The sequence below is a fragment of the Pezoporus occidentalis genome, unplaced genomic scaffold (genome assembly GCF_034315485.1).
Source record: "Pezoporus occidentalis ecotype Australia unplaced genomic scaffold, CSIRO_AGI_Poc_V1 ctg294, whole genome shotgun sequence".
NCBI classification, from domain to species: Eukaryota; Metazoa; Chordata; class Aves; order Psittaciformes; family Psittacidae; genus Pezoporus; species Pezoporus occidentalis.
The window spans coordinates 575,838-591,633 of NW_026914874.1; the positions used below are offsets into that span (position 1 = coordinate 575,838).

Below are 15,796 nucleotides of genomic sequence, written 5' to 3' on the forward strand. Positions count from 1 at the left end.
CTCTTGCAGAGCAAGGCACCAAGGGCTGGCTGATTTGAGCCTGCAGCCCTTCTCCCCTACAAAAGCCAGATCTCTCACTCTCACCAGTCACACCACACTCCATGGCTTATTTTAAGCTCCGGGGTTTCAAGCAGGTAACAAACAGCAAGGCACCACTCTCCTTACTTCCCAGTGCCACAGATACCTTTGCTTGCAGCAATACTGTGACTAAATATAGCCCTGCTCCTTCTGGGAGCTGAGCCATGAGAGGAACGGGGCAAAACCAGCCCATGCCCTGCCAGGCTGCCGTGGGAGGAGAGGTGCTGCAGGGCAGAGTCCAGAGCAAGCAGCACCAACCCCAGCACGGCACCACAAGGGCCCAGCTCTGCCCTTACAAGCAGGGCAATTACACAGCTTTAGACTGAGTCACTTTATGGCCTAATGCAGGGCAAAAGTTTTTCTTTCAGCTCCTACACACATCCACACCCTTCTCTTTCACCTGCACTTGCACAGCAGTGGATCCTAGGAGCAGGGCCACAGCGGGTCCCAGAGCTGGCGGTGGCACCCAGCTCCAAACAGCACAGGGCAGGGAGAGCATCCTTAGAAAACAACTGAGGATTTACTACTGCCATGTTCCCAGCTAACCCAGTCCAAGCAGCAGGAAGGAATTTTAATGTGGGGTTTCCTCCCCTTTGAAAAGGGGTTGGCATCCTGCAGCAGTATGGCAATGCCTGTGTCACTTGCAGTGGTACCAGGAAGCTGGGTACCAGCAGAGAGGCTGGGTCTGAGCACAGCTCCTCTCAATGCCAACCCTAAACACATCTCCTTTGGCACAAAAGTGTGATCTCAGGAAAGAAGTTTAACACTTGATGAGTAAATTGTAAAAAACAAGTTTATTTGAAAAAACTCAGCCTCTTATATGGTTTCTGATCAACATTTGCTAGACCTCGAGAGCCATAAACCTGCTCCACGTACAATGAGATATCTTCCACACTAAAAAATAAAAAATAAATACATACAAATTCTTTCCTCCCCACTACGTGTCCTAGATGTGAGTGGTTGGGCATCCACTGCCTTAAGATCTCAGTTGAACAGAAGCAAGTAAAAGAGGTTTCTCTAAAGAGATGAAAGAGCAAAAGCAGAAGGCCTGTCTCAGGGATGTACCATCTCCACCCACCTCACCCAGCCCCTCCGCTCTGCCCATAATCAGGCACCAGAACACCCATCTGGGTGGGACTGATCACAGGGATGCTGTAGTGGAAACCCACCCCACAGAGGGACAGGGCAGCACAGTCCTGCAAACAGGACCAAAGCTGGCACCACCATGTTCACATCACCCAGCATCAGGCTGAGAAAAGGCACCACCAGTGCAGAGCTGGGGGACAGTGGGGGACCTCAACCCTCCCCACAGAGGGCTTAGGCCCAGGGTCCAGGTCACAAGGGCTGCCACAGCCCCAGAGCAGACACAGCTGCTTAATACGAACCGCAATCAACCTTCTCCAACCCAAATATCCCATGAGAGAACAGCCACAACAAGAGGGATTTTAAAGAACTACAGTAGCTAACGTGTATTCAAAACATACCTAAAGACCACCTACAGAACCAAGAGGCACCAGGCACAGGGGATCAGACCACCCTGCCCCATGCCCAGTCTCCCCTCCGCAGGACCTGCAGTAAGAAGCGTGTGAAGCAGTATTCATCCGGGGCTGGCCCTGAAGCCCATCGTGCTTCAACAAATCCAGTATCCTGCTTTTTTATGGCTTTTTAACAAAACTCCAAACACACCACCACCCCCCCCACACCACCACCACCCCAAACAGAATACAGAGCTAAAGCACATTTTAGACTTAAGGCTCCTCCAGATTCAGCTAGATATGAAGACTGTAAGGCACGTATTAGTACATTCATGTTACTGTTAAAAAGCCAAACTATAAAAAGCCTCCCCCTACCCCTTCCTGCCACCCCCCCCCCCTCCCCCCAAACCAAGGATACTGCATAAGTGTAGCCCTGTTGAACCTTTGTTGAACACAGATGGAAAGAGAACTCAGAGCCTGGTTATAAAATGAACACCTGGTTTAAACACTTCTCACAGCTGCCCAGCGCCAGCGGAGCAGTGCCCCAGCCGCTGCACCAGGGCAGCAGCACTTCCCCGACACCCCGGGATTGAGACCTGTCCCTCACATGTGGCTCTCCTCCTCTTTGACGCCATCCTCCCCACTCTTCTGAGGCAAGGGAGCCACATCGTTGTTTGCCTCTTTCTGCTTCCCAGCCTCGTCGATGTTGGTCTCCTCCTCCTTCCCTTCGTGCTTCGCCTTGCTCGCCTTCTGCTCCTTTGCCACCAGCCGGTAGTTGATGCCCATCCCAATGAAGAGGTAGATCCCAGAGACGATGAGGATGACCCCACAGGCCCAGTATGTGTACTTGTAATCACCATACATGTCGTTGAGCTTCCCTGAGGGACAGAGAGGGGACAGCTTAGTGAGATACCCCCCAGAACAGCTCCAGGTTGAGGAGATGCTCCCAAGAACAGCCCAAGCCCATCACCCTCTGCTTCAGAGCTCTACTCATAGAATGGTTTGGAAGGAACCTTAAAACTCATCTAGTTCCAACCCCTGCCACAGGCAGGGGCACCTTCCACTAGAGCAGCTTGCTCCAAGCCCCTTTGTCCAACCTGGCCTTGAACACTGCCAGGGATGGGGCAGCCACAGCTTCTCTGGGCACCCTGTGCCAGCGCCTCAGCACCCTCACAGGTAAGGCCCCTGCTCCCCTACCCTGTGGCCAGGGCTCAGACCCCACCTCCTGAGCTATCCTTCAGATGCTGGGGTGGTCCAGGGCCAGTGCTCACCCCCCTCATCCCTGCCCCAGTGCTGAGGGCTGCCCATGGCTCGAGGAGACCCACCACCATGCAGCAAGGCCAGACAGGACAGGCACACCACACCCTACCTAGCAGAGGGGGTCCCAGAAGCACAGGGCAGCACTCCACAATGGTCACCAAGCCAACGGCGCTGGAGAACCGCTGCGCTCCCACCAGGTCCATCAGGGTCTCAAACAGGACTGAGCTCAGCCAGCCAAAGGCAAAGCCAAAGAAGCCAGCATAAATACAGAAGCCAGCATAGGTGGTGGACATGGGGGCCAAGAGGTGGCACACCCCGTTGTAAATCACGGCGATGGCGAAGAAATACTGGATTCTGGGTCTGACCCACTTGGTGTTGGCCATTAGTCCCATGGAAGGTCTGGCCACCATGTCTACGAAGGCCAGGATGGAGAGCAGGAAGGCTGCAGACTCATTACTGATCTTTTTGCTCTTTGCATAATTGCTGAGGAAGACCAAGGGAGCGAACAGCCCGAAGAACATCACCACATTGCCCGAGAGATAGAGCAGGAAGCCCCTGTGCTTGAACAGGGTCAGGTCCAAGAACTTGTTGATCGTCTGCAGAAGAGAGCTCTTCTGTTCCCTGGTCTTCCCACCGATGAGGTCTGTGCTGGTGTCACCAGCCTTCCCAGCTTCCTGCAGCGCCTCCTTAGTGACCTCTTTCTTCAGCTGGTCTGGCTTGGGGCCGATGGGCCGCATCAGGGATCCAGCAACACAACAGTTCAGCAAGAGACCTCCGAGGACGAGGAAACTGCCACGCCAGCCAAAGATGCCAAAGAAGAGCTGGTTCAAGGGTGCCATGGTGGAGAGGAACACGGGGCTGCCTGCCATCGCCAGCCCATTGGCTAGGGGCCGCTTCTTGTAGAAGTACTTGCCAATCATGGTTAAGGCTGGGTTCAAGTTAAATGCAAGTCCAAGGCCTGAAAGGAGAGGAGAAATAAGGGGCTTGGAGCCTGATCATCCCCACAAGCCAGCAACACCAGCAGAAAGGAGGGCTTTGGTTCTGGGGGGTTCCACAGCTCCATTTTGGCTGTATTAACACCCCAATTGCATGAGCAGCAGTCATTCCTGCTGCTGAACTGGAGGGGAGACACCAGGGCAGCAGCAAAACCACACACAGGAATTGGGAAGCCACAACCACCCTGGCTCATGACAAACATTAAGTGGCATGGCACAACCCTAACCTGGGGCAGTAACAACACACGCTCTCTACTGTCTATACCAAACACCAGTCCCACGTACAGTCATTAGCACAGTCTCCCCATGTTACATCACCAGAGCCATCTCTTATTAGAATATATAACAGGAATTGGGATTTATGCCAATTCATCACAGATATTCCCTAATAAATTACTGGGTTTAAACTGCTCCTCTTGCTGCCTCAGAGGAGAGCTTACCTCCATTGCAGCCCCATTAGGGCAGAGCCATCACTTACCTCCTACAACCCCAATGCAGAAGTAGAGCTCCTCCACCGTGTTGCAGAAGGAGGCTGCGATCAACCCGGTCCCAGAAAGTAAGCCACCTACGATCACAACAGGCCGACTGCCATACTTGTTCACCAGAATGCTGCTGATGGGACCTGGGGAGTGGAAGAGAGATGCTAAGGGATGAGCTATCTTCGCACGAGGCATGCACGCAAGCACACCGCACAGTGATGTTTCACGCTTCACCTAGCGAGGGAATTGGGGTAAGGGGAAAGAACAGGAGGTTCAGAGGCAGCTGTTGAGAAGAGGGACATTTGGTTAGAGCACAGAAAGCTGAGTTTTCTGAGCAAGCTGCCATCTGTGAGCTAAAGCAGGAGCTGCCTGGGCACCAGCTGCCCTCAGGGACAGAGGTTTGGGATAGGGTAAAGTCACCTGCCCTATGCAGTGCACTGAGCTGGGGGGCTCTGCTCTGCCCGTGGCCACTTGCCCACCACAGGCTGGAGCCTCAGCAGAAAAGCAAGTGCATAACAACTGCCCATCTCCAGAGAGAGCCTTCTGGATCAAAACCAAAGCTGTTAGGCAGCAGCTTCGATGGCTACAGGCAGAGCTCCCCAAGGGCTCACAGAGGAGTAGCCACCCCAGAGAGTCCCAGGGAGAAGGGGTGCTTCTGTTTTCACTGCTACCCCTAAGGCAGAAAAACCCAATTGCTCTGCACACCCACCTTTTAAGTGCTTCATTATCAGGAGCTTTAATCCAAAGCAAACAGTGATTAGATACTGCAAAGCTTGCTCTACAGATACTAAAACATATTTAAATAAACTGAATGAACACCCATCGAATATTAACAGACCTAGTTTTGCCATTAACAGATAGCAAGGTTGTCAACATGTTATTCATGGGTCCTCAGATGCTACTTGACCTTCTTGCCCAGTTTAAACAAAGCCTGGGGAAGGTTACAGAAGCCCACGGCCAGCACAGTGCCTACAAGCTAGCCAGAGCAGCCTGTGACAATGACACCAACCTGATGGCACCAGCAGTTGGGAAGGGGCCACCGTCTCATGTGAGGCAACAGCAGCGTTTGGGGGGCTGCCGCATCACCCCAAGCCTCAGAGAGCACTCGGCTCTTTGCAAAACCTGGACCTTGAACTCAGCAAACGTGATCCCCTGAACAGAGTCTAAAGGCAGCAGTGGCCTTTCCTCCTGGAAATCCAGGCCAGAGCAGCAGTTCCAAGGGCAGGGAACAGGAAGCCACTGAGGGTAGCAATGTGTTCTCTGGTGGCAGCAATGTGTGCTCTGGGGGCGATTCCCTCAGAGCCCTCTTTTTTAATTAAAAGAAAAAAAATAATTCCCAGCCAAATTTTGGACCAAATGTTACAGATCTGCCTTGATTATTCATGCTGTGAATTAAAAAAAAAAAAGAAAAAAAAACAACCCCAAAAAGCTATTAAGTAACACAACAGAGTCCTCCCTAATCCTAACGTGGAGCTGGGAAAAGGGCATTGGAGACAATCGCATCCCCATACCCTGATGGTGACTGTGTGGGGCTGCAGGACATGCTGCTCCACCACCCCCAGGCGTGCCCAGGACAGAAGCTACCCCAGGCTTCAAGATACCATCAGCTCACAAGGTTTTGCCAGGGCATGAGCTACATTTCTTGCCTCTAAGCAAGAGCACAGCTCCCACAGGAAGGTGCCTGGGGGGGAGATGAGGAGAATGGGATGCACACAGGGACTGCTCCAATGCAATTCAGACCCTGCAAAGGGTCTGGACTAATGGCTGCAGGAGCTCTGGAATGACTGGCTCAGGGAACAGAACGCTCCCATGCTCCAGAAGCTGGGAGATGCACATGGGCAGGTCTGGGACACCTTCAGCATCCCTGCCATCAGGTGATGGGCAAGCAAGTTCAAGATGGGCAAACTGCTGAGATTTAATGGCAACATTAAACATTCCACCCAGGCTGGATGGGGCTTAGAGCAGCCTGGTCTAGTGGAACTGGATGAGCTTTAAGGTCCATCCCAACCAAAATCATTCTGTGATTCTACGATTTCAATGGGAGCAGGGCAGTGTTAGCATGGAAGAAGAGGGACAAGGGGCTGAAGGAGGGAGCTCTCACCCCATCCACCAGGCAACTCCAGGCAGTGCCACCCCAGGGTGCCCCAGGGAACCAGCTCCGAGCTATTAGGAGAGGAGGAACTGCCCAGACTGAGTCTCATTAAGGCAGTTACACGGTTTACAAGCTTGTTATAACATCGGAGCAGGGAAATGTGCTGGTCGCTTCACTAGCTGAGCGAGGACAAAGCAGAGCCTGTTCCCCCAGAGGAAAAGCCTCGTGCTTGGCCGGGTGCTGACGTCAGCCACTTTGGATGCACAAATGCAGGGAGGGCACAGGCTGCTTGCCAGGCACGGATGGCACTGGGACGAGCTCCAATGTGCCTCTGAAGTGGACACAAGTCAGCTCCCATTTCGGATTGCTTTCAGCTGAGCAACCTGGTGAAAAGCTGTGTTTGCTGGCGGGTTAGAGACCAGCAGCACATCATCCCTCAGGAGCACTCCACCTGCTCCTCACTGGTTATAAAGACAAGGATAAAGCACAGCCTGGGGATTAAAAAGCTCCAAGAAGCAGTTTCTGAAGGCTGGGGGAGGGAAGCCGCCTCAGTTTAAGTAGTTTTGCTTTATTCTGCTCATTTCTCTATTTCCAGTGCACATTGCCACCCTCAAACAGCACAAGCTGCCTATGGCACTGCTGGGGGGGCAAGAAAGAGAAGGTTTTAGTGCACTCCAGAGCACAGCTGAGCCATCAGAGCTGACCAGAGACTGGGGACAGATCCCCAGATACAGCTGTTTGCTGAATTCAAATAAATAAATAGAAAAATCAAGCTCTTATCTCAAAGAGACCCTGCGAGCAGGGCTCCTGCACATGGCACAGCAGCTCCCCTGGCCCTTGAGCAGGCACTGGAAGCAGACAGTGTCTGCAGCACGCTGTAACAAGGACAAGGGCAGAATTACACAAGTTGTAATTCCCCGGAAAGATTTTACTTACAGCTTTGCAGAGGACAGATTAACCTGGTTTTTTGAATTCTGGGCATTAAATGGAACTTTTTGAGCAACCTTCTTAAGAGAAACTTGCTAAGGGAAGTTTTGGTCTCACATAAGGAGAGAATTCCAGCTTCTAGCAAAGTTCTGCTGTTGTCACTACAGCAAGGTGCAAATCAGACGCAGCAGGAGAACCACATCCTGTACTACAACACACAAGAACATGTACTCCTGCCTCGAGTCCACTTACCTCCTCCATACATAACGGCCAGCATGATGGAGGAAATCCATGAGACTTTGCTGCTGGATGCATTGAAGATGACCTCAATCTCTTTGAAGAACACGGTGATGGATTTGGGGAAGGCATAAGAAAACCCAATGGAGATGAAGGCTCCGACAACCACAGCCCATCCCCATCCTCCTTCAGGAGGGGTGTATCCCACAGGGCCTCCGGTAGCCGGTGGCATCTTGAACCAAGCTGGCAATGACTCAGACGGGGTTCAAAGATCTGCAAAGAACAAAGTATTACCTCAGTTGAAAGCAGATGGCTGCATCCCACACCCTGGCATCCAAGAGCAAGGCCTGACCCCTGCTCACAAGGTTGGCACAACACCAGTGCTCAGGACCACCTCCTGGAGAGCTGATCTGATAGGTGAGCACTGGTGGCTCACCAGCACACCAGACTCATAAGACCAGCCCAATACACATGCTCAGATTGCAGCTGGCCTTTAAGAGCGCTGGCTAGCAGGTATTTATAAGCAACAAATGTAAGACATGATACCGTGTCCTAAGCCAAAAAGGGCAGGGCACGTCCTTGCCACCAGCAGGCAGTGAAGCAGGAAGGGCTACCAGTGGCAGCAGGTCAAGCAGGGCAACAGCCAGACTCACTTGGGGCTCTGCTGCCCAGAACAGAGCCCTTGCAGCATCTCCAGGAGCGTGACCCCAGCACCACTCTGAAGCACTGCAAAACCTCAGGAAGCCCCAGGCCATCCAGAGCAGGAGCAGCACACACACGTTATTAAATGCCCAGGGAAATAAATCCACATGCAGAGACGGGACACCTCCACTTCTGCAAAAGTGCACCCGCTAACATGAAGGTCATGGGCAGTGGCTAAACTTAGCCTGAGCAGTAATCAGGAAAGGCTCCCATATGCTGCCAACATTGCCCAGGGAGGGAAAATGGGTGCAACCAGAGCAGCCTCAGCAAAGCCCAGAACCCCCTGATCCAGCTACAGCCAAACTCTCCTCCCCTACCAAAAAGCACCCCAGCATCAAAACCAATTCACCTTAAAAGCTCAAAACCAGAAGGGATTAGAAAATAAATGGGGAAATGTCTTCCAGGCGTGCTGAAATGTAGAATCTTCTCAAGGAGGCTGAGCAGGCAGAGGATGATTCGGAGCAGTTCAGAGACCTGCAGGGTCAGGGTGCTGCTGCACGCGCTCCCTGTCCTGCAGCTGCTGCATGGCTGGATCGTGCCCTGGAACTGTGGCTGCTCAAAAAGTTGGGCTGCTTCAGGCAGCAGAGAGCAGCACAAGCCACCCCAGCGAGGAAATGCAACCAGAACAGCTGCTCACAAGCCTGGTTTGCAGTATGCAAAGCACCAGCAATCATTATAGTCCCCAGAAATCACATCCCCCCAAGCCCCAGATTTTGGAAGATGCTTTCTGATGTCCCATGACCCTCCCTGGCTTCACAGCCAGAAACCCCACTGCCCACATTGACCACCACCAGCCTCCTTTGCCAGAGCCCCCCTGATGCTCTGCAGTTCTCTGCCCTGCTGCCCCGGTGCCCACTTGAACAAAAAGCCACCTTGGAACAGGAGAGCTCTCTCCAAAGCACCCCCAAGTCACACCAGACACAGCACCAACTTCAAAGCAGCGGGCTGGCTCAGGGAGGCACAGCCTCCTATTTATAGCACACATCATTCAGGTTCACAGCGATTACCATCTCGTCAACTACTGCTGCCATGCCAGCGTCTACCTGGCACGTCCCCTCATGCCCTCGGTACATCACACAGTACTCCAGCACCCGCCTTGTTCTCACTTGCTCCGTGTCACCTCGGTGCACATCCAGGTATCCCAGCTGAAGCCGGTGTCCCAGAGCCACAGGGAGCCCCTGTTCCTACCTGCCACTGGGCACACAGGCAGCAGTTACCTGATACAGCACCGGGTTTCCAGAGCCACCCGACACCCGGACACGCTCTCAAGCCATACCTCAGACTCACCGTGGGCAAGAGGAAGCAAAGCACACGAGGCTGGTTTCCGTAAGCTGCTAAGACTGGTTTAGCCTGACCCAGACACCGATTTTCCTGCATCCCGGCCAGTGCGACACATGACCATCACCCCAGAGATCTGACTCCAACAAAGGAATCATTTATAAGACGCTGCCATGGGCACGTCCACGGCTGAACTCTGCCCATGAGCCAGAGGAGCAGATTTCCTCTCAGGCTTCCGGGGATCATGGCGAGCCGAATCCACACCGTCCAGGTCCAGCTGCAGGCAGAGCCCGGAGCCAGCACTTACCTGCAGGCACCAGCATCCAGGGAGAAGAGTGCCAGGCTCCACCAAGGCTCACCAGAAACCTATGGGGAGCAGCCCACTCACCTCCCAGGCTCTTGCTGGAAAGCTGCTGTGAACCCCGAGTTCTGCTCAGCACCACTTCCCCCATGGGCTGTGCCCTGGACTTTGTGGCCATGTCTTGCTTTGAGTAACACTGAGCTTTCAGTGAGCTTTAAAACACTGATTTCTGAAATCATTAAGAGCTGAAACTACCAGATGCTGGCAACAAAATCCTACCAGCAAGGAACACAATCGTGATAGCACTAAAACTACTGGCAATAAAACCTCTCCAGATCAAAAGCTGGGGGATGCTGATGAGGTGTTGGGGATTTTTCCCTTTTGCTCCCAAGTCACACCCCTAGGTTTCATTTAATTCTTCCACCATTCCTGAGGAGCTCAACTGCACCAAAATGACTGTGGCTCGGTTCATCTCTTTGTTCCTTCCCTGTATTCCTCCTCCTGCGGGTCCTCAGGTGGCATCTCTCTCTCCAAAAGACAAGACTCTTGCACGGGTTAGACATGACCTCTCTTGCATTGCTGAGACACAAGGAAAAAACCATGAGCTAAGCAAGGCTTGAGACCATGAAGCAAGATTCCCAAAGCCTGACGCCAGAGGGTTTACATGAGGAGCTCTGCATGCCACAACATTTTTCCCTGACTCATTGAAAAGCTTTAATAAGAAAGGCCAGTTTTAGAAAGCTCTTCCTTCGACCGCATTAAGGCTTCTTACCGATTTCCTCCTTGCCCTCACACACAAGTTTCAACCCAGAGAGGGGAAAAAAAAACCCAAGAAAAGGCAGATGTAACGCAGCCAATTCAATTGGAAAACTTCCCTCCCCTTTACAAAAGGGAAAAAAAAAAAACAAAAAACCACCCAGAACAGAGTTATGACACTTACAGGCTCTGTTTTGGAAGAGCTGCAACGTGTAAGACGTGTTTGGAAGTCAAATTCACAGCTGCCAGGCAGCCAGCTACAGTTTGCCCTATTAGGAAATAAAATCACCACATTTGCAGTAATTAAGACTGACGAGAGCAAGTAATGACTGCGAGTATCACATCTGCTCCCCGTGAGTGTCCTGACTAAGCCACAGGAATGGGTAGCCTACAGCAACCCTCCTCTGCACAGCCCTGGCCAGAGCGGGAATGGAGGCTTTGAGGCAATGAGGACTGTGTCATCTCAAAAGGGATCCCACACAAGACCAAAACCCTTTCCATCTCCCTCTGCAGCAGCACCGCTTCCCTCTTCCAGAGGGGCCTGGAATAGGAAGATTCAGACTTTTAGTTATACAGCCTGTGGCAAAGGGCTGTGTTTTCAAAAGCCCCAGGCTGGCAGGGCTCCAAAGCAGACAGACAGAGGCTCACATTTATAAAAGCCCTGCAAATGCCATCAAATATTTCCCAGGTAACCCCTTTATGCAAGCCTCCTCCTCCAGGTCTGAGGGAGAGGGATATCTGCTGCCCATGCAAGCCATGGCCAGGCACCACACACCTCAGCCACCATTAAGCCTCCTTCGGGCACCATTTGGGCTTCCCTCGTGCCTTAGGCAGCTGGACCAGCCTTCAGCCACTTCATACGTGAACCAAGACACCCAGACCAGGCAGGACAGGCACAAAGACCCCATTCCCTGAGGGGGCTTCAACCTTGAGCCCCTGGCAGAGGGGAGGGATGCTCCCCAGAGCCTGCGCCACCGGCCCTATCCCAAAACATTATCCGCATGAGAGCCTGACACATCTCTACCTCTCCCCATCTCAACTTCCCAAATCGAGGCTCTTCCAGCGCTCAGCACTTGGTGGGAGATGACAGGGATATGAAAACCCCCTTTGTGAGGAACCAGCGGCCCCTGAGCAACCCTTGTGGCCCCTGTAACGGAACCGAGCTCTCGCAGCCACTGCCGAGGAAAAGGAGGTGCTGGCGATCCCAAGCTGCTTACAGCCAGCAACGCTTTCCAGCTTCGAATCTGGTGAGAAGCGAGACGAAACAGAGATTGTGAGGCGCTAACGAAACACCACTTGCACCCATTTTAAGCGGGTTTACAGCATTAAGCACGGAGCTGTAACTCCAGCGGCACCCACCGCCGGGCTTTAACCTGGCGGCACATGGCCTACGTGACTCCTCAGGGCTCCGCACCAAAGACAATGGCCGGGGTGAGGCGAGGGCAGCGGCGAGGGCAGCGGCGAGGGCAGCGGCGAGGGCAGCGGCGAGGGCAGCGGCGAGGGCAGCGGCGAGGGCAGCGGCGAGGGCAGCGGCGAGGGCAGCGGCGAGGGCAGCGGCGAGGGCAGCGGCGAGGGCAGCGGCGAGGGCAGCGGCGAGGGCAGCGGCGAGGGCAGCGGCGAGGGCAGCGGCGAGGGCAGCGGCGAGCTCAAGGTGTCCGCCGGCAGCAGTCCAGCCCAGCAGCATCTCTCCCAGCCCGGACACCCAGCGCATCCTCCAACGTGCCCCGGTGTGCCGGCCCGGTGAGGTGAGCTAAGCCGGGCACGCAGACAGGCTGACGCCACGGGGCACAGTGGCTGCACTGGCACAGCATCATCCAGAGCACGAGCCCCAGCCTGTAGAGGCACGGAGCAGCCCAAACGAGGCCAAAGGCCATCCCTGGACACCCAGCACACAGAGCCCCAGCCAGAGCTTGTGAGCTGCAAAAGGCCACAAGCCACCTTGGGAAAGATTGAGATGGGTTTGTTGGGAACTTTGAGGGGAAAAACCTTCCCAAACAGAAAGACAGATACCAGACAAGCTCTCATCCGGGGCTGCCATGCCCAGCTATTAGCAACAGGGATGCTCAGCCTGTCTGAGCAAGGACCAAGCATCTAACTGGTTTGGGAAAGGGTGAAGTCAAGCCTAAGCAAGCTATCAACAAGTTCAAAGGCAAAAGCTTGGCTTATTTGTTATGCATTATTATATTATTATTGGGCTTTTGTGAGACATCCCCCCCCCCCCCCCGCATCCAGCTCTGGGGCCTCAAACATAAGAAGGACGTGGAGCTGTTGGAGCAAGTCCAGAGGAGGCCAGAGATGATCAGAGCAGCTCTGCTCTGGAGACAGCTTTGCTAGGAAGTTTCACAGGCAGGTTCGAACAGACTCACCCAAAGGGCACAAAGAGCCATCTCTTCAGCTCAGGGGTACCAGGGATGGAGCAAAGGCACTGCTGGTGGATACAGCCCCATACTCATGCTCCCATCCCTCAGTGAAGGGCTTCCCACAGCACCAGGTGCTGAACCCCAGTCTCGGGTGAGGACAGAGGCTCGCAACCCCTATGCGGGTCTCATTCCCACTCCAAGCACAGGCCATGCTCTGCCAGGGAGCAGAGCTGATCCTCCCAGCAGCAGCAGGAACACTCCTGGGACATCCCGTGCCCGCCAGGAAATCCTCAGAATGAGAAAAATGTGGTACCCAATAACATCTGCATTCCTCCACCAGACACCAGCCAGCTAAGGCTGCTGGGGGCTCCAAAACCCCGCAAAGTCACTCAAAACGCATGTGCCACCCTCTTCCCTGGAGGCAGGAGCATGAGCTGCCTTTGCACGCAGCCATCTCCACATTACTGCTTCCTCAGAGCCCCCAAACCAGGTTTGAGGCATGGGAGCCTCACCCAGGACCCAGCAGCAGGAAGATCCTCACTGTTTCAGGAATTAACCAACGGCCCCACACGAATTTGTTTCAGCTACAGCACAACTCCACCGCAGCAGCTTTAAGGGCACATTTAGAAGTGAGTCAAACAGGCATCACTGGTGAGAAGCTCTTACTTCCATCGAGTTCCTGCTATAGGCTGATTCCACAGAAGGAAATAGGAAAAGCCATAAAAGTGAAACAATGAGATTAGCACTAGGGTGTTTAATGAGATGCAACTCACCTCCCTTAGCCTACGTGCAGCTTTTCAACTCCTCATAAAGGATACCTAAATTAGTAGCGTGCAAGTCACCGGGTACTTTCCACTTTGGCTGCCAGGTAAATCAGGCCAATTGTGTGAGATAAGCCAATAGCACATGTAGCCATTCGCACCTTTGTCAGGAATCACCTCCCATAAAGGGAGGAGGATGCTTCACACCTTCCCCCAAGGGCCAGGACCAGCACAGGCACCCCTATGACTTTGGGGTAGGGAGGTTTGCCAAACACTCATCTGTCATTAAGAAATCCATTCCCCAGTGATCAACACTGAGAAAGCCCCTTCTCACCAAGCAACCCCAGTTGCTTCTCTCCCCAAATGCAGAGCCCCACTCTGCCCCCAGCACACCCCAGTTATGCCACGCATCGGCCCAGTTCTCAGCCCTGCTCCTTTCCCTCCAGACACAGCCAAAAAACTCTCAAAGAGACCCAGGAGAATCAGCCAGCACTAAATTACCTCACTTAGCATCAAAATAGGATGCTTGTGCACCACAAAAAGGCTTACGGCTCACAGAAAAGCACAAAAACAGCGTCATTAGATTCCAGGTTTCTTGTCATGCTACTAAGAAATCCCATCTTTCTTCCTCAGAAGAAACTGAAAGCCTTGAGAACATGAGCAACCCTTGCACAAAGGGGTTGCTTTAGGGTTGGTTATTTTGGGGTGGTGCTGGGCAGAAGGGGCTCTGCAGCTTTTCGGCAACTTGTTGTCAGAGGGGAGGACAGAAATCCCACCTCTCCCACCCACTGCAGGTCCAGGTCCTCCACACTTTCCCTCCGAGCCTCCTCTTCAGGCTCATCCTCTTTCTCAGGTCAACTTCCAAACTCGCCAGCGCTGCTTGCCCTTTCGGGAGGCATCTGCACACCGGTGGCCCACGGCATCCTGGGGCTACCGAACTCCCGCCGGCGACCACCGGGCTCCGTCAAGAGCGGTCCTCGGTGCGATGCCCAGCACCCGCACGGGGCAGGGATGCGATGCGTGGGGCCGCAAGCTTCAGGAGCGATGCAACAGGTACCGCTCCCGCTTCCCCGCTGCGACCACCGCGAGTCCTTGTCCCATCGCATCCGGCCTCATCGCGGGCGCCCCCTCCGCCACCACCGATCCCGGCGGCCGGTAACGCCGCAGGCAGGACGGCAGCGACTGACCCACCGGGAGACCTGGAGCACTTGCGTGGGGCGCGGGTCGCCCGGAGGGAAGGGGAAGCCCCTTCCGGCCTCCCCCACGAGGCTCCCGGGGAACCGCAGCGGCCCTCTCCGGTGCCCCCCGCCTCTTACCGGCTGCCGCACACGCCTTTCTGTCCCCCGCACCCCCCGCTATCGGGCACCGGGCCGGAGAGGTGAGGACCCCCCCGCCCCCCTCCCGGAGGCAAAGCATCCCCTCTTTATTCCCAAGGCCACCCGGGACCCCCGAAGCTACCGGCAGCTCCCGCGACCCACCGAGGGAGGACACCGGCACAAGAGCGCGGGGCCACGGCCGAGGGTCCGAGGCTATGGGACCGTCCCCGCGGGACCCTCACCCGTGCGGCTGTGCCGAAGCAAGAACAAAGCACGAGCTCCCCGTATCACCGGGGTAGCGGTGGGAGGGGGGGAAAGGCCCGGAGCCGCGGCCCCCGGCACAGCCCTGACCCACCGAACCCAGCGGTGAGCCCGGGGCTGCGGAGCTCCCGGTGTCCCCCGCACCGTCCCCACGCTCCCGCCATGTCCCGTCCCGCCGCCCGCCACGTGGAGCCGCCGCCAGCCCTACCTGCGCGTGCCGCCGCCGGCCGAGTGCCGCCACCCCCGCCCCCCCCCGCCGCTCTTAAGGGGCCGCGCCGCGGAGGGCGGGGAACCGGGGAACGGCACCGATGGGCGAGCACCGCCCCCCGCCGTGAGCCACGTGCGCGTCGCCCCGCCAGAGCCGGGCGGGCCCGCGTGTGTTCCGTGACCCCCTCCCGGTTCCGGGCCTCCCCATCCCCGTCACAAGGACACCCCCCCCTTGTCCCCGCTCCTGCCGCCGCATGGCCCCGGGAGCTGCGGCAGGGCCCGGCCGAGCCGTGCGCCCCGGCACGTACCGC

General features: G+C 55.1%; 1 protein-coding gene across 4 annotated transcripts; it reads right to left on the minus strand.

Moving 5' to 3' along the window:
• Nucleotides 1–853: 853 nt before the first annotated feature.
• Nucleotides 854–15,592, minus strand: SLC16A1 (solute carrier family 16 member 1). Of its 4 annotated transcripts, none has more exons than XM_062626592.1 (5): nt 15,487–15,592; nt 7,559–7,816; nt 4,287–4,430; nt 2,923–3,771; nt 854–2,431 (listed from the first exon to the last, which is right to left on the minus strand). In XM_062626592.1, exons 2-5 carry the CDS (start codon nt 7,773–7,775, stop codon nt 2,157–2,159), a joined length of 1,485 nt encoding a protein of 494 aa, XP_062482576.1. In that variant the 5' UTR covers nt 7,776–7,816; nt 15,487–15,592; the 3' UTR covers nt 854–2,156. The 4 variants fall into 4 exon arrangements, with proteins under 4 accessions (XP_062482576.1, XP_062482577.1, XP_062482578.1 ...); XM_062626593.1 differs by lacking the exon at nt 15,487–15,592 and adding an exon at nt 14,478–14,749; XM_062626594.1 differs by lacking the exon at nt 15,487–15,592 and adding an exon at nt 9,522–9,735.
• Nucleotides 15,593–15,796: the final 204 nt, after the last annotated feature.

What these genes read in the sequence shown, in the direction of transcription:
- SLC16A1 (XM_062626592.1), bottom strand. Translation starts at nt 7,775, where the DNA reads ATGCCACCGGCTACCGGAGGCCCTGTGGGATACACCCCTCCTGAAGGA. An exon ending in GGCCGTTATGTATGGAGGAG is followed by an intron (nt 4,431 to 7,558) that starts GTAAGTGGACTC and finishes TCCACTCCCCAG; the next exon opens with GTCCCATCAGCAGCATTCTG. An exon ending in TCTGGGACCCCCTCTGCTAG is followed by an intron (nt 2,432 to 2,922) that starts GTAGGGTGTGGT and finishes TCTGTCCCTCAG; the next exon opens with GGAAGCTCAACGACATGTAT.